The 23,647-nt window shown below is 36.4% G+C and overlaps 1 protein-coding gene across 1 annotated transcript; it reads right to left on the reverse strand.

Moving 5' to 3' along the window:
* Nucleotides 1–15,955: 15,955 nt before the first annotated feature.
* On the reverse strand, nucleotides 15,956–23,204 carry LOC137715517 (BEL1-like homeodomain protein 2). The gene is made up of 5 exons (XM_068454870.2): nucleotides 22,786–23,204; nucleotides 20,988–22,462; nucleotides 19,456–19,841; nucleotides 18,439–18,499; nucleotides 15,956–16,724 (listed from the first exon to the last, which is right to left on the reverse strand). The coding sequence occupies exons 2-5, from the start codon at nucleotides 22,350–22,352 to the stop codon at nucleotides 16,095–16,097; spliced, it is 2,442 nt and encodes an 813-aa protein (XP_068310971.2). The 5' UTR covers nucleotides 22,353–22,462; nucleotides 22,786–23,204; the 3' UTR covers nucleotides 15,956–16,094.
* Nucleotides 23,205–23,647: the final 443 nt, after the last annotated feature.

Below are 23,647 nucleotides of genomic sequence, written 5' to 3' on the forward strand. Positions count from 1 at the left end.
ATAACAGCTCCTGGAGTGGCCCATTTTGTTTATACAACTGATTTTGTGCTATTCTCTTGGAGTAGCCCAAAGGTCAGTCTATGTCAATGACTCCCCCACTTTCTAGCCACAAGCAAATAGCCCACTATTCTAATTCCATAAAGCGATAATTCTAAAAATATGTCTAATTTGCGATTATAGGGAAATTCAAATTTAAATGCCAAAAAAAAAAAAAAAAAAAAAAAAAAAAGGCTACTGATCTGACCAACTTAACTCATATCTACACGTATTTTATGAGATTGAGCAAGCAATGCTTACACGCAGTGCAGAAAATAGGGGTGGTTCGGTATGCAATCTCAAATCCTAAACTAAAAGTTTTCAGGATGAGAATTTGAAGACCAATCTCGAATCGAAATTTCGGTATTCCTAATTTTTGAGATTTCCGAAATATTTTCAGTGTGTAGGGATGGTTCAGTATTCCCAGATTTCATACAAATTGAAATATCAATTCATTCATACCAAGTCAGATTGGTAGTTTTTTTTTTTTTTTTTTTTTTTTTTTTTGATAGCAAGTCAAATTGGTGTTCCAAAGTTCCAAACTACTTAATTTCATACTATTTCTAATATAATCTATTATCAAACTACTTAAATTCAACATCAACATGCATGCAACCAAAATAAAATAAGTAACAAATTTCACAGCCTAGAAATTTCTTGAAATGCTTCTCCAGTCGCCCTCGCCCTTACTAAACTTTTTTAGTCCAATTAGAAATAACATGTTACAGTACATAAAGAAAATTACTAACGTTATTTGGTATTAGTAATTAACAATACTGAGTATAATTTTTTTTTAATGGGTACACAAGGGTTAGTAACTTAGTAGTCGGCTTGAAAAAAATATTCAAGTCTGAATGATAAGGAAATTAATAAAATTCAAATAAAAAAACAAATGAATTAAACAGTATAGATATGCTTCAAATTCAACAGTGCGTGGCAGGCAATTAAAAACAAATATCAGTACAAGTAGTTTTTTGTTCAGACACCATCAGAGACATGGCAAAGTTTCATGGAGTATGATTCTCTCCTCTCCTATTCTCATCTTCTTTCTTTTCCTTCTCTCATGTATTACTTTTTATTTTATTGTCTCTATAAAAAATCAATATAAGATGTTGACGTAACTAAATCGTAACTGTTCAAATATAAGTGGAGGGAAGAGGAGAGAGATTAGGAGGAGAGAATCCTCCTCCTCATCATACCACATTCACAGTAACAAAACACACTTTCATTGCCTGTGCTTGGCAGGCAATTGAAAACGATTTCCTCTTCCGCTTCCATCGCCAGGCAATTAAAAACGATTTCCTCTTCCACTTCCATCGCCATAAATAATGAGAAAATATAACCCAAAACAAACACATTCACAGTAACAAAACACACTGTCATTGCCACAGATGTTATCTTCAAGTCACATTCACTATGCACTGACTGTTACTTACATCACGAAATCTAAACCCTAAACCCGCGTACCCTTACAAGCGGTGCAAACACCGGGAATCTCCCCCACTCTATCAGACATGCTTCTCCAAACTCGCAACCAATTATCTCACACATTTCTGCTCAGCACTATGGTACTGGGCAAAAAAGGAGAGGGCTCGATGGTTGTCTGGCTGAGAGAGGCTGGGATTCGAAGATGGAAATGAAATGAGGAGAGAAGGAAGGGTGGGCTGGAGAACCCTAAAAACGAATGGACGACACAAATCAATTTCAAACAATCGAATGGTTGAAATAATTCTAACTATAATTAAAAAATAATATATATGTATATATAATATTTATTTTCGGTTTAGTATGGGATTACTGAACTATTAAGAAGACAATACCAATTCCCGTACTGAAATTTCAAAATCGGTTTGGGGTATGTCATCTTGAAAATTTCGAAAATTTTGATTTAGGATCAGGATTTTTTTTATTTGGTTTGGAATTTTCGGAAATTTTTTCCAACCCTAGCAGAAAGTGGTCCATTAATTGATCATGTCCCCCGCAAACATGCTACTATGCTAGTCATTTGTCACCAAACTTGGTCACAGATTCACAATTCTCAACTAGTGCTCAATTTTTTTGATAGGTTTTCTTTGCTTTCGTGTTTTGCTTCGGAAAAAAAAAAATATTCAAAAAAAGGAAATGCAAGAGCCAAACTTTTGTCATTGATTCGGTCATGCGAAATTAAGTCCACTTTTTATCATTGAACATTTAAGTCCCCGAAGCTTTTGTATTCTTTGCTGGCAGTAGCTGTGCGTTTGTCGGCAGGTTTACATGCATGCAGAATTGACTATTCCAGGTAATGCAATAAATTTCCAACTAAGAGACTTCCATTCATGAACCATCGAACTTTAGTTTTCCCCTTGTATCGATCAACTTTTTAAGTTCAACATCTATGTAATCGACGTATGACTTGCAAACAAACTAGCTGGTCAATACTAAAGAGTAAAACCCGAGCATGATTTCCACAACTCATTTCAATTTCCTCATCAATTACAGGGATCTTAGGATATTATCTGGCTTTAAATAAGAAAATTGTCTCATCTGGATTCACCGAGGTGGTACAAGAAAAATCCCATTCGTTTCCTTATCTTCTAGTTGTGACCAAATAACAAAAACGGTATTATTGCACCGCAGCAATGGCAGTAGTGGTCCTATAGTACTGCTGCATCAGGATTGAATGTTCTCCACTGATTTCAGTTCCAGGCCACCATATCATTCAAGTTTAAAACAAACCCATTCACAACCATAATGTCTCTAACAATCAAATTAATTTGCACTCCTGTGGGCTGGGGGAGTAACACAAAATTTCAAGTTCACTCACATATTAAGAGAATTTTTTTCTTTCAATAATGTTCTCTTGTTAAACTAATATTAGAATTGTCAATCACCATTTTAACAATCAAAACCTAGAAAGAGGAAGAGCCACTAAGACAAAAGCTAGGTAAATAAGAAAGAAGGAGAGGTTAGAAAGAGGAAAACTGCATGTGTCTAAGATCTGGTAATCTAAGTCTTGCTTCTTTTGGTTGGCTCAATTGTATTAGCATGCGCTTTACTAGTCATTTCTCTCGTTCCTTTAATCTTATCACTGGTACTTGAATCTTAAGTCACAGTCATGTCTCACTCCAAGTATAGGGACCGGTTTCATGTTTTTTTCCCCGAATTTCATTAATTCCAGGCTCAATGAAACTAAACCAAGCGTTTGGTCAATAATCAATAAGATTATTCGTTTGGATTCATAGTATGACAACAAAATAGGCTAACAAAGAACACTTTTCTATTTTTGTTAGTGGAATGGTAGTCACACGATCTTTTTACACACCTTTAATTAATGCATGTACAATGTTTTCATTTGATTTATTCAATTTGTGACAAAAAATAAAAAGAAGTGTATAGGATATAAAGAGAGTATGATTACCATTTTCCTATTGGTTATTAAATACATGCACACAAAGGGACTAATGGACCCAATCCCAAATTAAACTTAATTCTGTGTCCCATCTCTCTATTTCCCAACGAGGAGGTGCTCACATCCTAGTTTTTGGTTGGTGGGCAGTCCTTCTTAGATTTATATACATCCAAAGGGGTTACCTTTCTATAAGATAGATATAGGGTTAGGGTTAGGTCCACCCATTGACGTCCTGCAAAACGCAGTATTGCAGCTGTACTCATATGGAACGCAAATGGGGCCTTTTAATTTATTGAGAAACGAAGAAAAAGAAAAATTAAGAGCCCTGCATACAACTTTCGTCTGTTTGTTGCTTCACATTAAATTTGTAATTTAATTATGTGACCAAACAAGACAAAGAAACGATATTCTGAAATTGCAAACCCTATTAATTAAACAGTGCTAGTATAGTTGAAGTGTGGTAGGCCTTTAAAAGCTTCTCTCTTTCTCTTCTCGCTTTCTGCTGTCGGTCCAGGTGCTAATGAACAGTTTCACAGGCGCGGAGTACCCCTACCAGAAAGCAACCTTTACAGTTTATACTGCATGCATCATGCATGCATTCAAGAAATCGAGGTTAAAAAAAAAAAATAGCTTTAATTTGAAAGAACGTTTGATCCAGAACATTCACCATACTTTTTCAGTCCGATATTACATGCGAAGTTTTAGATTTCAGTAGCCCTCAGAGGATTCGTTCTCGTGTATTCTCATTCAGGTGCTAGCAGAACCACTGTTTGATTTGGACAACTATCTTGCTAGTAAGTTAAGGTGAATCATGGGTTATCTTATTTGTTGCAATTGTCGGTGCTTTAGTGACTGTCAACATTAATATTGTTCTCAACTTAGCAGTTCAACATGTGCATGTGGGGTTTTATACAAAAGACCTCCATGCAATTCGTAGTTGAACCATTCAATATAAATTGTGTTTGATTTAGGGGTGTGTTATCCACACACCCCATTTTACTTCTCACACACCTCTTGATAATTTCTATCCGTTGATCTTCTAACATTCATCTAATCCGACGGTCGAAAATTAAAAAGGTGTGTGAGAAATAAAATGGGGTGTGTGGATATCACACATTTAAAGAAAATATTAGGATCTAGTCCCTAGTCACCAATATTCATGGACTGAAACTTTATTAGTTTTCAGTTTTTTATGAAAGTCCCTTAGCTTTGTACACCTCAGCATTTTACTATGAAAATACTTCCATGCCATGTGACATCCCACATCGCCCAGGGGAGTGATCCTTATATGTATATTCCCATCCCTACCTAGCACGAGGCCTTTTGGGAGCTCACTGGCTTCGGGTTCCATGGAATCTCTGAAGTTAAGCTAGTAGTGCACGAGAGCACTCCCAGGATGGGTGACCCATTGGGAAGTTCTCGTGTGAGTTCCCAGAAACAAAACCGTGAGGGTGTGCTGGGGGCCCAAAGCGGACAATATCGTGCTACGGTGGTGGAGTGGGCCTAGGAAGTGGTCTGCCCCGGGCCGGGATGTGACAATTTGGTATCAGAGCCTAACCCTGGCCGCATGTGTGCCGATGAGGACGTCGGGCCCCTAAGGGGGGTGGATTGTGACATCCCACATCGCCCAGGGGAGTGATCCTTATATGTATATTCTCATCCTTACCTAGCACGAGGCCTTTTGGGAGCTCACTGGCTTCGGGTTCCATGGGAACTCCGAAGTTAAGCGAGTAGCGCACGAGAGCACTCCCAGGATGGGTGACCCATTGGGAAGTTCTCGTGTGAGTTCCCAGAAACAAAACCGTGAGGGTGTGCTGGTGGCCCAAAGCGGACAATATCGTGCTACGGTGGTGGAGCGGGCCTGGGAAGTGGTCCGCCCCTGGCCGGGATGTGACATGCCATCTTTTTATTTTTTTACAACAAATTTTAATTTATAATTTCTCCCACATTATCACTAACTGAAAATCTCAAAATTCTCTCACTCAAATTTATGTTTATATTCAAATTCAACATTATTATATTGAATATGTATCTTCCAATTTAAATTTTGCCAAAAAAATTTCAAACTTGTATATGGGTACATTCTTGTGTACTATAATTGTACATGGGTACATTCTTATGGGAAAATTTATCTTTTATCATGACATTCAATAGAAAAACATTTTTTTCATAACTTATTTTCCACATTTAAATCACCAATTTTTAATTGGTTTAAGGTTTTCTAAGGTTGGAGTTTGTTGTTTAATCCCATAAACATTAAATTTCAAATCTTATAGGATTTTATATCCCATAAATGTGGTAACTTATTTTATTTAATTGCTTTAAATGTTCGGACAAAAAAAATTGCTTTATAGGATGTCTATATTACAATATTCAATATAATGTTTAATTTAAAATATAAAATAGTTGATATGGAAATTGATTAATGCTAATATGATGATGCATAAAAAGTCTTCAAAATCTAAAACTAATAGGATTTCAATCAATGTACACTAATGATTAGAGACCGCATCCAAAGTATCCCTTGATTTACTGTGGAACTTTACATTCTTCAACATAAACTTCTCGAGGATAAATATGTTATTATATAGTTAGTTCAATCACGTGCGCCTACATGACTGTACTCAAACTACATCAAAGGGGTGTGTAATTTATATATGGTAACACTACACCCATCAATGTCTAACTATCAACTATCAATTATTTACATAACCGACTACGTTAGCATTTCTATTCATGAGCACCTTTATTGACATCTGAAATTCTAGTAACAAGAAATTTTAAAGCGAAACACCGATAAATTGCTTAATGGGATTTTCCCCCCTTCATACCACACAATGATCACCAAAGGTTAATTCTAATTTAATTCTTGTTGACTAGAATAACTACATCATGTGATCGTTGCAACACAACAACATAGAAAATAAAACTGAAGGTCGTATTGTTTGCAGTTTGTTATGTATTGTTTCTCAAAGAAAAAGCAACACATTAGGTGAAGTGTACTCGTTGCTTTTGAAAATTCTTGTCTGGGATTCAAGGAACCGTGGTTTTGGTTATTAGGTAAATAACAAAACCTACCAATCTAATCACATCTACCAGCATTTTTCGAGACAGAGTATATTGGCAAGCTATTGCAATGTATAACAATGTTGCACTATACAGGTTGTGGGGTTTCAAACTACTTTCTAGCTACTCTGCACGTACGGTTCTGAAACAACCAAAGCATCAATTACCATATGGGTAATGCTAGAGAGACCAAATTTTTTAAACCAAATAATATGGTTGTAGATGATTGGATTATTAATTAAATATCGATTAACGTGCTTGTTTCTTATTAGTGACACGTCAATTGGTTTGAAAATTTGGTTTAAAATTTTGGTTTCCCTAGGTAGCCACTTAATGATTAATTTGGATGCCACTTCTATACAACTTTGATTTTCAATTTGTAGTTGAAAGATTTTCTTTGTTCAACACCATTTCTGCACCAATGCCACTAGGTAACTGCTTAAGGATTAGTTACCAATGGAGAAAGAGAAAAAGAATGCATTTTGTTTTGACGATGTTCTAATAATATCAATCAAATATCGACAATGTAACATATCAAAGTACTGGAAGTTCATAATGGATATGGATCTAGCTACAAATACCTCACTGAAAACATAGTAACGTCGATGACATGTATTTAGAATCCACCTTGATAGCCAATTCAGGTCAAAGACATAGTAACGTCGATGTTGTATGGAAAAAGATTAAGCGACCCTAGCTTGAAATGAACAATGATGGAAAATAACTCAATATCCATAGCCATTTACTCTGAAATTAATTTGAAACGCAAAACCTCCCATAATTGCATCTCAATATATAATATGTGTTCAGAAAACTCAGTTCACTTCCTTTTACCAATCATAGACCAATCCAAGTATTCAACCGTCAATAATATCTCTATCTACGCATTGTTGGAGAACAATTTAGAAATAATAAAATAACAGAAATACAGAACCGAAATACTTATACTTTATTATTCAAAAATACTTGTAATACAGAATGCAATTATGTTATAGTAACAAAAAATTAAAATGATACTAACTTGCATGAATTGAAGGTAGAGGCTAGCGCAAACGCTATGTCCTTCGAACAGTATTTCCGTCCCACTCGTGTGCTTGTGGTTCTACAACGTTTGCTCGACCAGGATACAACTACCTAATTTTACAACCCGCACTGGATTATAGAACTCTAGCGAATTGCTTTGTGTGTTTACTCTTTGGAAATTTTGTACGGAAGACAAAGGGAAAGAAAAAGATGAAGATTGATGGAACTGAGAACTCCAGTTATATAGGCTCTTTCATACCTCTTCAAACACCTTTTGGATGTATCTGAAGCTATACAACTCTTTCCAAAGAGATACAACTTTTTCCAAAGAGTTGTGTCTATTAATCAACCCTTGTCTTGATTAATTAATATTATAGTATAATCATCAAGCCTAATCCACACAACCATAAGGCCCAAGCCTTTAATCAATTTCCAAATGGTCCAAGTTCTAATTACTAAGCAAAAGGAATAAGCCTATATAAAGGGTAGTGAAAAAATATTGTTGACCAATGTGGGACAAGAGGGTCTCAAACTCCTACAATACCCCACATTTGAGACGACGCTTTAGTCCTAGAAACACTAAGATACGAGAGTAAACAATAGATGTGACATACATCAGGAGAGGTGTCTTTTGGACTTGAACCTACCTTAGTATATACTTATCGGATTTACTAGATGACGCATTGAATATAAAATCTTGAAATGTTCATCTCTGCAGTAAACCAAGACAATAAGCAAAACATATGCCATATTTACACGTCACAAATTCATACATTTGTGTTCTTTTTGGTCCTGAACAAATCCTGGATTCATGAGAGCTTTAGATAATGTAGCCATGTAATTCTCATAAATGCGACCCCACATTTACTCTCATATAGGTGATATTGATTAAGAATAGACTGCTACTATTCCACTTGATTTACAAGTATCAATATTATTAAACTAATGTATCCTACATCATTAGCAGTCACCACACTTCTTCCATCATAGGAATGGGTATGTAAGTGTGTTTCTTCTTGAATTTAGCCAAACCAGTTTGCCTATTGAACCTAGACCATGTGATCTCCAATCAACCAGGTTAGGTTTCCGTTTGGCAGTTTCATTTTACTCTATTGGCTTTAAACCCATTCCCCTCGATGTATGTTTAACTTGCTCTCTAGACAAACCTTTAGTAAGCGGATCCGCAATATTATCTTTTGACTTAACATAGTCAATAGAAATTACACCACTAGAGAGCCATTGCTTTATTGTATTATGCCTTCGTCTAATTTGTCTAGACTTCCCATTGTATACACTATTTTTAGCTCGATATTGTGCAGCTAAACTATCATAGTGTATACATATTGCCGTTACAGGTTTAGGCCATATGGAAACATCCTCCAAAAAATCTCTTAGTCACTCAGCTTCTCCTCCAGCCATATCGAGAGCTATAAATTCTGATTCCATAGTTGATCGGGCTATGCATGTTTGTTTAGAAGATTTCCAAGATATTGCTGCTCCTCCCAAAGTAAATACATATCCACTTGTGGATGTATCATTACTATTTGATATCCAATTCGCATAAGTAAATCCTTTAAGCACAGGAGGATACCTTGTATAATGCAATCCATAATTCATTGTATGCTTTAAGTATCTCAATACTCGAATTAAAGTTTCCCAATGATCATGCCCATGATTGCATGTATATATACTCAGTCTACTCATTGAGTATGCTATATCAGGCCTTGTACAGTTCATAATGTACATAAGACTTCCAATAACTTGTGAGTATTCACGTTGAGATATAACATCACCTCTATTTTTCTTAAGTTTGCTATTGGCATCAAAAGGAGTAATTGCATCTTTACTTTCCAAATGACCATATTTTCTAAGTGTAGCTTCTATATAATGGGACTGTGTAAGAATATATCCTTCTTGGTTTCTTTTTATTTTTACACCAAGAATCACATTAAATAATCCAAGATCTTTCATATCGAAACTTGATTTCAATATCTTCTTGGTCCAATTTATTATCTCTTTGTTAGTTCCCATTATAAGCATATCATCTACATATAAACACAACATAACGCAAGCATTATTTTGAGTTTTTGTGTAGACACACTTATCACACTCGTTTATCTTAAAACCGTGTGTTATCATAATATGGTCAAATTTTTCATGCCATTGCTTTGGAGCTTGTTTAAGCCCATATAGTGATTTCACAAGTTTACAAACTTTGTGTCCTTGACTTTTAACCACAAAACCCTCGGGTTGTTCCATATATATTTCCTCATCTAAGTCTCCATTTAAGAATGCAGTCTTTACATCCATTTGATGTATTTCCATGTTATGGAGTGCAGCTATAACAATCAACAATCTTATTGACGTAATTCTCGTTACAGGCGAGTATGTATCAAAGAAATCCAAACCATGTTTTTGACGGTATCCTTTAGCTACCAAACGAGCCTTATATTTGTCAATCATACCATCAGGTTATAATTTCTTCTTAAAGATCCATTTGTACCCAATTGGCTTATTGCCAGGGGGCAAATCGACTAATTCCCATGTATGATTTTGCATAATGGAATCTATCTCACTGTTAACTGCATCCTTCCAAAATGGAGCTTCAGGAGTGGACATGGCCTCCTTGAATGATTGAGGTTCTGTCTCGGTTAATAAGGTCACAAAATCAGGCCCAAAGTCATTTCGAATTTTTGTCCTTTTACTCCTTCTAGGTTCAACAACTTCTTCTTCTTGAACTCTAGACGAGGATGAACCACCATCATGTTCTCTAGGTTCGTCATTAACCTTAGATACATCATCATGTAATCTCTTTTTCAATAAATTAGACTTGCCTATTTTGTATGGAAATATATCCTCAAAAAATATTGCATTTATAGATTCTATAATAGTATTGACATGTATATCACTGACTTCGGAATGAAAAACTAAGAATCTATGAGCTGAACTATTAGATGCAAAACCAATAAAAACACAATTTATAGTTTTAGGCCCTAATTTTGTTCTCTTTGGCAATGGGACTTGTACTTTTGCTAGGCAACCCCACACTTTAAGCAATTTAAACGTTCGGGGTTCTTCCTTTCCATAATTCATATGGTGACTCCTTTCTCGTTTTAGGTGGAATTCGATTCAAAATTTTATTTGCAGTAAGTAAAACTTCACCCCACAAATTGTGTGGAAGCCCAGAGCTATTCAACATAGAATTGATCATGTCTTTAAAAATCCTATTTTTCCGTTTGGCAACACCGTTTTGTTGTGGTGTATAAGGGGCTGTTGTTTGATGAATTATGCCATGTGTATTACAAAATTCAGGAAAGGCATGAGACTCATATTCTCCTCCCCTATCGGACCTTAAGACTTTAATCTTCTTGTTAAGTTGATTCTCAACTTCTGCCTTATATGTCTTAAACATATCCAAGGTCTTATCTTTACTATGAAGTAAATAAACATAACAATACTTACTGAAATCATCTATAAATGTTACATAATAGTTCTTTCCACCACGAGTTGGATATGATCTAAAATCACACAAGTCACTATGAATTAAATCTAATAAATCATTGGACTTTTCATGCACTGATTTAAAGTTTTGACTCGCAAATTTCGATTCTGTACAAGTCTCACATTTAACATTATCTAGATAATCAATTTTGGGCAGCAAACCTAAATTATGCATTCTAAAAAGTGAACGAAAATTTACATGTCCTAACCTAGAGTGCCATAAATTAGACGAATCAACAATATAAGCAGAAACATTATTTATTTCATTCATAGCATTAGCAAGTACATTTAGTTTGAATAATCCATCAGCAAGGTAACCCTTCCCTACAAACATTCCCCCTTTAATTGGTACAAACTTATTGGACTCAAAAACTAGTTTGAATCCTTTATTACTAAGGATAGGACCAGAAACAAGATTCTTCCTTATATCGGGGACATGTAGCACATCAAGGAGGGTTAATTCCTTTCCAGAAGTGAATTTTAGAACACATTTCCCTATTCCAGCCACGACAGATGCAGATGCATTTCCCATAAACAGCTGCTCGTTTCCCTTGATTTTCTGGTACGAAGAGAACATATTTCTGTCACCACACACATGGTGAGTTGCACCAGTATTTATCCACCAATCAGCGTGATCAGATACAAGGTTGATTTCAGAAATCATTGCAGCCAAGGCATCCACATTGTTTTCAATCAGGTTTGCGAGGTTGTTGTTGCCTTGATTTCTAGGACCTTGATCCCTTCGATGGCGACATTCTTGAGCCCTATGGCCTTGCTTTCCACAAACCCAGCAACTTCCCTTGATTTTCTTGAAGTCTTTGCCTTTCGCACCAGGGACAAAGTGTTTTTCCTTTTTCTTAGTTTTCTGGAACTTCGGCCTTTGCTTTGATGAACTTCCTTCAACAACATTCGCCTTGGCTTCCATACTCGAAACCAGGCCCTTCTCATTCTTTCTGTTATCTTCCTCTATTCTCAGCCTTATAATGAGATCCTCAAGGGTCATCTCTTTATGTTTGTGCTTGAGATAATTCTTGAACTCTTTCCAAGAAGGTGGCAGTTTTTCTATAAAGGACGCCACTTGGAAAGACTTATTGATCACCATCCCTTCAACATGAATGTCATGGATGATTTTCTGGAGATCTTCAGTTTGAGAGACAACAAACTTGGAATCCACCATTTTGTAGTCCAAAAATTTGCCCACGATAAATTTCTTCGAACCAGCATCCTCAGTTTTATATTTTTTCTCAAGTGATTCCCAAAGTTCCTTGGCTATTTTGCATACTACATAGACATCATACAATGAATCATCTAATTCATTGAGAATATAGTTTATGCAGAGGAAATCATTATGATTCCAGGCATCTATAGCCGTTAAAGTTTCTGCAGAAAAAATATTTTCTCCATCTGCAGTAGGTATAGTCTCGCGCAAAACATTAGCCAAATTCAAGGTTGTCAAATAAAACAGCATTTTCTGCTGCCATCTTTTGAAGTCTCCGCCCTTCAATTTCTCAGGCTTCTCAGAATGAGGTTTAGTTCTCGATTGTTCCATACTGTTCGAAGATTGTTGGAGAACAATTTAGAAACAATAAAATAACAGAAATACAGAACCGAAATACTTATACTTTATTATTCAAAAATACTTGTAATACAGAATGCAATTATGTTATAGTAACAAAAAATTAAAATGATACTAACTTGAATGAATTGAAGGTAGAGGCTAGCGCAAATGCTATGTCCTTCGAACAGTATTTCCATCTCACTCGTGTGCTTGTGGTTCTACAACGTCTACTCGACCAGGATACAACTACCTAATTCTACAACCCGCACTGGATTATAGAACTCTAGCGAATTGCTTTGTGTGTTTACTTTCTGGAAATTTTGTACGGAAGACAAAGGGAAAGAAAAAGATGAAGATTGATGGAACTGAGGACTCCAGTTATATAGGCTCCTTCATACCTCTTCAAACACCTTTTGGATGTATCTGAAGCTATACAACTCTTTCCAAAGAGTTGTGTCTATTAATCAACCCTTGTCTTGATTAATTAATATTAATATTATAGTATAATCATCAAGCCTAATCCACACAACCATAAGACCCAAGCCTTCAATCAATTTCCAAATGGTCCAAGTTCTAATTACTAAGAAAAAGGAATAAGCCTATATAAAGGCTAGTGAAAAAATATTGTTGACCAATGTGGGACAAGAGGGTCTCAAACTCCTACACGTATGAGAAGGGAAATTTAGACAAACGTACTTCACCTCCCCTGAAAGGGGAAATCAATCAAGGAAAGCCTCTTGAAACTTGGAGCCACACTAAGAGACTCCACATACAGTACCCTACACATCTACTCAAGTTGATAATATATCGACATAACTGAAACTCAACTTCACGTATACGTGCAGTTCTCACACCATGTGGTTCTATACAACACTACAAAAAGAAAAAAAAAAAACCCTTGCCGGACAGAAAATTTTTGTTAGGTCAAATGGGGTTCCGTTGTCTAAAACTTTAGGCTATTGGGAAATGTTGGTCATGCAAAAGCCATCACTTGAACTCTTACCCGACGAAAAGAAGTTATTCACCGAGAAAATTGAGTTTCCCTGACGAAAGAAGTCATTAGGTAAAGGTGTATTGACCGCCTTGATCTGATGAAAATATCTTACTCGACAACGTCGTTTCGTCGCCTTACACCAATTTAAATACTCTTAAAAAATTGACCCAATGATATTTTCATCGGATAACTGTTTTAAACCAAAAAATAAAATAAAATAAAACTTTGCTCGGCAAATATTCGTCGGGTTAACCTTTTTAAATTTTTTTGAGAATGTATTCGGTATTAAAACAATATTTAATGTAAATAATTTATTTAATTCTAATTATATCAATCTAAAATACTAAATTAATGGAAACTTAAAAAAAAAATTATTTAATTACATTCAAAATAAAATTGTTCTTGCCACTTAGTACTACGGTCTAGTGATATTCTTCTTCACTTGTAAGTGAGAGGTCTTAGGTTCGATTCTTGCCAAAGGTGAAATTTGAACCATATTATTGTCAACCCATTGTGATGCTAAGTCCAGCCCCTCCCCTTAGTGAAGATAATGTCATTTGTTCAAAATAAAAATTGTTCTTACAATTATGTAAAGGAAAAAACTAAACGAGAACCTAAAATACTTGTGTGGTTGCTAAGGTGGCAGAGGGAATGGCACCCGAAGGTTGCTTGAGGGCTCAGGAATGCGAATGCCAAAAGTTGAGATTGCTTGGGTTATCCCAGCAATGTATTGTCGGATATATTCGTTGCGCTGGAGCACAATTTCTCACTGACGAGCACCTTTTTCTCTTAGGTACGCCTCTTTTTCTTTTTAGAGCTCAACTTATTCTCATCAGCGCGCTAGCTTTATCTCCACTTGATACAATCTAGAGCACGTCTTGGTCGGAGGATGAGAGCTAGATGAATGACAAGACCTTCGAGGTCCCAAACCGACCCATTTCTAGGCTGTGGACTTCTTTGCCTTTCTGTTGCCCAACCCTGTCCAACAGCAATTGTAAAGACACATTTGGATCAGGTGTCAGCTCTTCCATTAGGTTATCTGGTTGCTGCTAGGGGAGGTTGGCTAGGTACTCGTCCTTCTTCTACGTCATAGAAGTCTACAAGAAAAACCGAGAGAAACCAATTTAGATTATCGATCATAATTTAAACATTGTTTATTGTAATGAAATTTAAATCTAAAACATAGAACGAAACACTTTACATAAATGTCATCCGCGACCTAGTTGCCATAATTGGCATGCGTAACCCCCCAAACCACCACTTCTGTCAAATGCGAACCACTCGTCTGCCGTTCCTCAACCCGGTAAAATAAGAGTTGAGAATCGGAGTGATGAAGGTATGACTTCTTCATCCATTTCCTAATCTGAATGTTTGTTTTTATTGATATTTTGCGTATCCGATTTCGAAGTATATACAAACAAGTTTGACGGCTAGATCGTGGAAACTAGTTTTAGAATGCAAAATTCATCGAAGGAATTTAATATGCCAAACATGTCTCTCACTTTATATATCCACTTACTTGACAAAACAAAACCCTAAAACTAATTAAGCCTTTGCGTGATAGAACCTTTTATGGTTTGTTAGGCAAGATTTCACACACCACACGCCATTTTTTCCCTTTGCGCCAAATGTTTGCCTGACAAAATTAAGGACTCTTGCCCGACCAAATGTCTCTGTCACGCAAAACCCTTGACAAAACCCTAAATGTTGACCATGTTTGCCCGGCCAACTGAAATTTTTGTTGGGTAAAACAACTTGACCCAACAAATTTGGGTTCGTCGGGCAAAATTTTGTAGGCAATAGTAATTTCTAGTAGTGCTAGTATTTAGATTTTTGGCTAGCTATAACATTTACAAATCAGTCATAAATTTATTGTTTGTTGTTGAATACTCGATCATGGAGGATGGATTAAGGGAAATAATTTCACACGTGTTTTCCCTTTCTACATGCTCCTATCTATTTTTGTTCATTGATTCTCCTTTAATTTATTTGATTAAAAATCAGAAATAAATAAAATTGTGTAGAGGGAGGATAGGAGTATGCGAAAATATATATGATCATAATAGTTATCCCTTCATTAGCCAATTTATATGATGAATATATAGTGCAAAGTAACTCTCCTTCCCCTTCTCCAAATATGATTTAATTTCATCATATTATTCTAGTAAATACCTCCTATCAAGGTACCTGACCTAATTAAAGTACATAGAGTTTAAAAAAAAGAAACAAAAATTGCAAAACCATCTACTATACAATTACAATAGACCCCAACTAATTACTTAATGCTACTTTTCTCACCATGTATCTTTCTTCATAGAATGGAAGTTGTATAGATATATAATTATAATATATATATATATAGAGAGAGAGAGAGAGAGAGAGAGAGAGAGAGAGAGTGAGTGATGAAATTAAAAGAATAATGAAAAAAAGATAAAGAAACTAATTAAAGATGTTTTTTCTTTTCTTTTTACTATTGTCTATAGAAGTTTGATATATTACTCAATGAAGATAAGTGGCTGATTAATTGCTTAACAGCCCCCGAAGTCCCTAATGGAGAAAGAAGAAGAATTCTTGTCGGGCATATTGCTTCCACCACCACCACCAGCATGGCGGAGCCCTAGAGTGAGTGACACGTCACCAGCTGCCGTGGTGGTCCCGAAGCTTATAAGCGTAGAAGAACCGATATTACTACTATTTTGATGATCATGATGAGCTGCAATATTTGCATTACCCGAGGTGGTCCCATAACTGCGACACGTGTTGTCGGCAGCCGCGGCGGTGAAGCACTGGGAAGCAGGCGGCGCCACCGCGGAGGAGGTGGTGGTGGCGATCATGGGGTGGTGCTGCTGCTGTTTTTGATGCCTATTGATTGCTATGAGTGAAGAGTCGTTTTCAGAGGCATTGATATCAGATCTTTTACCTGTTGGCGAATTTGTTGTTGGTGGTGGTGTCGTGGCAGTTGTCATTGTAGGCGTTGGAGTTTGTGCAGAGAGGCCAGCATTGTTGTTACGTTCTCTCTCTTGATCTGCTGTTGCACTAGCAGCTCCTCCTCCTCCTCCTCCTATTTCTTCTTCTTCTTCATTGGCTTCTTGCTGGTACATCTCTTCCACCATGGGTTTCCACAATCGAACCCTAGCATTTATGAACCAATTTGAGACCTGCATTCAAAACCAAATCACTTTATTATTAAGGTCATGCATCAAAGTTATTAATGCAATTAATCAGTCTCTCGATTTTATAACAGTCAAACCATGGGTTTATCACTATACAAGAATTACTTATATTGAACGGATTCACCATCAACGTCTAGTTCCGTTTCAATAAATTGACATGTGTAAGTTTTTCAGCACATATTATTGTATTATTAAATCATGATGTCACATGGCGATGAACTCATTTCATGTAAGTTGTTCTACTACCAATACTGATTGATCACTATATATGATGCCAAAAATGCATATGTTATTATAACAAGCATTGTTGTATGTTGTAGTAAGATTTGATTAAAGGCTGCATGTGGTCCAACGTCTTAGGAGATAGAGTGTTGGGTTTTCACCCATGCATCATAGATTCGAAACTCTACCTCCTCTAACTTATTGTCATAGTTTCGAAACTCCCTCACCTTAGTAATAATAATTTTATTTTAGAGAAAAAAGATTTGAATAAAGGCCAAGCATCTTTTTTCTCTATAAAGGTGAGAGAAAAACTACCTCCAAATTATGACATGTTTTAAGATTTTTGTAACTAATATGTTTTGGCTTTTCAAGCAAACAATGAAAACCACATTTTTTTTGTCAAATAAACCACATTGAAGTGAAGAAAAAACATAATCAATGCAAAAGACACTACTTAGTAACATTGCTAAAGCTTACTATGTTTAAAGACCTAATGATGAAACAATAGATGAACTTGCCATAGTTAATTAAAGATATTATGAATAGCTTTGATTTGCTATGACCCATTGAAGTGGGAGCATTTATTTTGTCTTTTAACTTAAGGTTCTTGAATGATAAGATGTGGTAGGGAAGGTGTCATTTGATGTGAGTGTGTGTGTGAGAGAGAGAGAGAGAGAGAGAATCAAAGCTGCAAACTCGCATGTCTCATCTGTTATGTACTTGCATGGCACAACTCTTTTTTATTGTTTGTAGGTGTGGGGTTGGTTTTCACTCTTATCAGATTTTATGTCAAGGAGTTAAAAGAATCCAAAGTTAAAGAAGAAAGAAATTTAACAAATAAAAAAGTTAAAAGAAGAAAGAAAGGGGCAGAGAAAACACATTGCCTTTCTTCAACAGAAAAGCTTAATTAGAAACCCAGAGAAATAAAATCCAAACCCATATAAGTTCTTCTGAACCTACTGCTGGTCCCTTCCCTCCCATGATCCCATCTCGTCTTTCTATCTAGCTACCTATCATTTCCTTCTTCTTCGTTAACTCGACAGTCTATATATTATGGACTTTTAACTTAATGCATACACAGGAGCCCTTTCTTAGCAAGATTTCCTTTATACAGTTGCAAAAACGAAATGGTAAATATCCCGGAGGGACAATGCATTTAACGTATAGGACCCTCAGATACTGAAGAAAAAATGAAAGAAACAATGAACTATATAAGAGTTATGGATAGTGAATATATAGTCCCTAAATGTTCATATACCGTACGTATATATTAACCTATATATATATATATATATATATAGATAATTGTTATTAACACTTTAAAAATCACATTCTACATTTCTCACAAGTGTATTTCTCTTTCTAATTATAGAAAATTTAGAGTGCTAATTGAGATTTTTAAAATGCTAATAGTAATTTATATATATATATATATATATATATAAATAAAAGATGAAGCCAAAACTAAAATAATTACCTGATTTCTGGATAGTCCAGTCTGTCGAGCCAACAGATGCTTATCAGCATCGCTTGGATACCTGAGAAAGAGACCAGAAAAGAAAATGACATCAGTGTCCTTGCCTGAACCGTATAAAGAGTTAGTATGCTTTCTCATTCTGTACCCCTAAGCCTGCATGAGGTTAAAATATATTTCTCTTTTTAACATCTGCAAGGGCGTGAGAATCTAAGACGAGAAGATATCAGTCCCGATCGATCGCTACATAGCTCAGCCCATCAGCGCTTGATCTGTGCCACCACAACAACTAGACCTAACAGAGTAGCTATCTTCGACTGTACAATCTCCTCTCTCGTATTTTCTAAGAGAGAGAAAGAGAGAGACATGATGAAGCTTTAGTGAATTAATGCATTTTCTTTTCCACAGCTTTTGGCTGACTACACAACATCCCAAGTAATTACGAGCCCTTTTAGCAGTAATCAGAAAAGACTTGTACGTAGCTTGACTTAATTAGTTAACTAGTTAATGGTATCAGTACCTATCATATATAAAAGACTTACCGTTACTTGGACTAATTTCGACCAAAACAAAACATTACTTAGACTAATATAAGTAATGTTTCATTACTATATTTATGTTTTCACCTAGACATTTATGACACGTAATTATAAGTAAAAATCAACATAATTAATGGTCCAAATGACAGCTAAAAGCCTACTATGCAAAGCGTTGTCTTATCATAAACAAAGAGTGCTGATAACTAGACACATATACTAATTATATTGCTAGAATAAAATCTAATATAGACGTGTCCCACACACATGATGATAGCACACACCTCTATGTTAAAACATATATATCAACAATTGTAGTCATTTTGCGTGTGCTTAAATATCATTTTTAACTTTGATAGACTGTTAACTTGATAGTGTGCTTTGAAATAAGAGTTGCCTATGTAATAGCATGACGGTCATTTTCATAAACTATATATCATAATAAGCAAGTAAAGCTAAAAGAGTATGGTGAAAGGCAACGCACGGGTGAAGAAAATGCTCAAAAAGCCAGGCTCTCAAGATGTTGACTGAGCGTTCCGGCAGGCCCCGTTGGGGCCTCCAAGCTTCTTGTTCCATCATGCCCATTTGATGAAATGCTCTTTGCTGTCTTAGGCTTTGCTCTAGAAGCTTCAGCCTTGGGGTCTCTCCTTTTGTTATTCCTGAGGTTCCCGCACCATCTTTCTCTCCAAGTAGATCACAGCTGTGCTTCAACTGTGCAGTGATCGCGTCCTTTAGGCACCGAAAATGTCTTGACATGGCCTTTTGAGCTAAGGCTGTGTACGGCACCGCCGCTCCGAAACCCATCACCAGATCGAATGCGTTTACCACCATCTGCATTTGTTCGCAGTAGTGATTGTACCTTCGATCCACCTGCAACCATGCACATGTAATCGACATTAACTATACATGTACGTATTAAATGCAAATGTCGGAGTTACTGGCAAGTCACAATCTCTTGAGGCCTTAAATGTTCACATTTTTAAGAAGTTGGAGTGACTTGATGGCTTGAAATAAACATAAACAAAAAGAAAAAGAAATAAATTAAATCATGTATAATATGCGACTTAATTTAAAGATCAATTTTCATGGTTAATTAATCTTCCTCCACAACCAACAAAAGGTTTTGACCAAAGAAGGCAACACGCATGTTGATAGTAACTAAGCAACTTTAGAAGCAGATAAGAAGTCTAGATCATGTTAGATTAGAGAGGGTAGCTACAAAGTGTAACAAAAGAAAACAAGAAGGTGACTACAACAAGAAAAGTTGAGTACGAGAAAATTAAAACATAAGAAATGAGAGTGTAACAGTCATATCAAATGAGAGAGAGAGTGGGTCTTCTTATTTTCAGAGTATTATAATTATGCTACAAATTTTTTTTTGAGAAGGATGTTTTTTATCTTGATTAAAGAAGAGAACAAATGCATATATCAAATTAGTGGTACGGCAAAAAAATGATCGTTAATTCCAACTATAAAAATATTATTTACATATACAAAACTTACACACTTGTTGATATAAAAAAATAAAAACAGGGTCAATTAATTAATTAAGTTATAATACCAATAGCTTCCTCGAAAAATTACTATGTACGGTATGATCATAACCCAGAGAGGCACTCACATACATAAATATCTTCCTATACGTAATATGATGATATGAAGCTAAGTATACACCATATGATTGATTGATTGATTAATGGTCTGCCCGATCAAAATAATGTTGCTTATTGCTAAGCACATACTTACCTATAAGTAGCAGTGTTTCACGTTTTCCTAGATCCTAATTAAACATAAATCCAAAATGTATACTAGCTTAAAGCCAGCACCAATCCCATTTTGATCAGTGAAATATATTATCATTTTAATAAATAATTGTAAGTGGCCGGAATTTTCTGTGTTTGTCCCGCTGACTTGGGAGGAAAAAGAAAACAATAAGGTCTTCAATAAAAAAGGAGAAGTCTTTGAAGAGAGAGAGAGAGAGAGAGAGAGAGAGAGAGAGAGAGAGAGATTACATGCCTCATCAAGCATGGACAATAGTTTAACTTTCCTTCGTTGATGTTCAATCCTATCAGCGGCTGACAACGGAGGCACATCCTTTGATAAAGATGAAGAGGCACCACCGCCGCTGCCACTAGTGCCAGCTGGATTGGAACTAGGGTTTGTGGTGGTGTTATGCCTACCACTAGTACTACCACCAAACTTGCTCTTCTTGAGCTGACCCCTCCCTACACTGCAAAACTCTTCCAACAATTCTTGGGCAGCCTTCACATACTTGGAGTTCCTCAACACGTTCACAACTCCGAACGATGATGACGACGACCCGAAACCGACATGATGACCGCCTAAAACGCCACCTTGCTGCAAACTATGCAATGCCTGATGATGATGGGAAACCAAATTCTTGTATTGAGTACTAGAACCTTCATGTTGATGATCTCCTTGATTATTGTAATACAATAAGTTACTAGCACTCTCCGATCCCATCCCGAATTCGTTAGCTTTTGCTGCCTCCAAGTGCTGCAAAGAAGTTGATAGAGACAATGAAAGTCCTTGGCCTTCCACAACCCCACCAATTTCACCACCGCCGCAAGCGGTATTGCCTCCTCCTTCATGGCCTTGATGACTCTCAGGAACCCAAGTGAATTGACCAAAAGCCGCTCCTCCGGACGCGGCGGAAAACCCTTGGAGTGAATTGGTGGTGGTGGTGGATGGGTTTGGAAGCAACATGTGAAGGGTGGAAGAAGTGGTGTGAGAAGGAGGAGGAGAAGGCGATCTTGGTTGTGATGGGTTCATTAGGAAAAGCTGCATGGCTGCCGCTGAGTCTGCATTAATTGTTGAAATCTGGGGATGGTGCTGATTTTTTGAATCTCCCAATGGTCCCAGCCCACCACCACCCACTCTTCCGTACCAGTCGGCCGCAGCAGACACGGCAGCAGTCTGGTACGGCTGAGGCATCATCCGATAGTTGGTTGACATTGGATGCCCTAGTAGTTCGGCAGCCCCAGCAGGGCCGCTGCCTGGAGGGTAATTGAACATCTCAGACAACATCCCGGCGGTTTCATATGCTGGGAGGCCACTGGATTCTTCCTCGTCTAGGCCAACAAGTGGCGACGGGGCAGGGGTTTCGAAGCCATGCACCCTCAGCTTTTCCCTCCGGATCTGCTGTGCCAAGTGGTGTTGTTGCTGCCGCTGTTGTTCTTGGTGGCTTGTCATAGCCGATCTCTCGAAGCCATTAGAGAAGGTGAAGATGCCTTGGTGGTAGTCTTGGGACATAGAATTAGGAGGATTGTAGTAGTTTTCTGAATCAATTGAGTAGTGGTGGTGATGAAGATTTCCCTTTGGTGGCGGTGGTGGGAGTGGCGGTAAAGTTGCTATGCCCATATTATAAAACTAGTACTGATCTTCTTCCTCATCATATTTCTCTCTCTCTCTTTCTCTTCTTCCCCTTGTTGCCTTTGTACTCACTTCCCTCTCTTTTCACACTTGATTTACTGTTCAATTCAAAATGGATCGGTGAGACAGACGCAAAAAACAAACAATACCCATCATGGAAGAGTAATTTGAGTACTCATTAATTCATGAAGCTGATTAAATATAGCAATAAGAGAAGAATTATTATAAACAATATATATAGTAATAAAGAGAGAGAGAGCAGAAAGGAATGATGAAATGGATAGTACTACTACTCTTTGTTGGTGTTGTTTTTCTTTAATTTTTGTTTTCTCTTTTCATCTGTACTTTTATCATTTTCGGATTTGTTCATCACCATCATCATCATCTAGTATATTTATATGCACATATATAATATATATACCTCTAGGAGTTGCAGAGTATGAAAGCGTGTAAAGCTCTCAGACATCGTTTTCCCTTCTGTGGTATTGAAAGCTTCTTGAATTCCTCTCTCTCTCTCTCTCTCACACTTGTTTGTGTTGTCGCTCTGTCTGTCGTCTGTCTTTCTCTTTCTCCTTTTTTGCTCTTTGCAGCGAGTGTTTTTGCAATCACCTTCAACCCTTCTGAAAAAAAGAGGCTGTAGCAAGAGAGGGAGTGCTTTGTCTGCAAATATAAAAATAAAAATGGTGGCTTTCTTTGGGAGACTCCTCACTAATATCTCTCTCAACTTAACCAACAAACGCAGCTATAGCTTATTGGCTTCAAGAGAGAGAGAGAGAGAGAGAGAGAGAGCAACAAACAAAAGAGAAAGAGAAGCGGTCGCTATTCTTCTACTTCATCAGCTCCTATTCTTTTCCACATCAGTATTATATATTTATTTATGCTTCTATTCGCCTAAAACTTTTTAAAATCATTAAAAGAATATCATTACATATCAAACAAATTTGGAAAAAGGATGAAACTTAATTTATAGACTTTTGTTTCCAATGACCCTCATGTCCTCCATTTGAAACGCAATGGTTGAGGGTACTTTCGTCCAAAAAAAAATGGAAGTCATGGCCTCATGAGTGTGCTAAAATTCGAGAAATTTGTCAAAATAATTAGTTTTCAAATTTGAACTGAGATAATTAATTTTTCACTATATTATTGATATTTGAGTCCTGTTGTCAAAATATGATTATTTTGTAGTTAGTATCTGATCTTTATATCCTTAGTATCTTATTAATATATATGCAATATTTGATTGTTATGTCATCGGTATATGAAATTTGACTATTTATTTAAAA

This window comes from Pyrus communis, chromosome 15, assembly GCF_041283825.1.
Source record: "Pyrus communis isolate YQ-2024b chromosome 15, ASM4128382v1, whole genome shotgun sequence".
Classification (NCBI taxonomy): Eukaryota; Viridiplantae; Streptophyta; class Magnoliopsida; order Rosales; family Rosaceae; genus Pyrus; species Pyrus communis.

Coding starts and splice junctions, on each gene's coding strand:
- LOC137715517 (XM_068454870.2), bottom strand. CDS start 22,352: ATGGGCATAGCAACTTTACCGCCACTCCCACCACCGCCACCAAAGGGA. Junction 18,500..19,455: donor TTTGAGCATTTTCTTCACCC/GTGCGTTGCCTT, acceptor TCTCTTTCTCAG/GTATCCAAGCGATGCTGATA. Junction 16,725..18,438: donor CTGGACTATCCAGAAATCAG/GTAATTATTTTA, acceptor TTTTGAATGCAG/GTCTCAAATTGGTTCATAAA.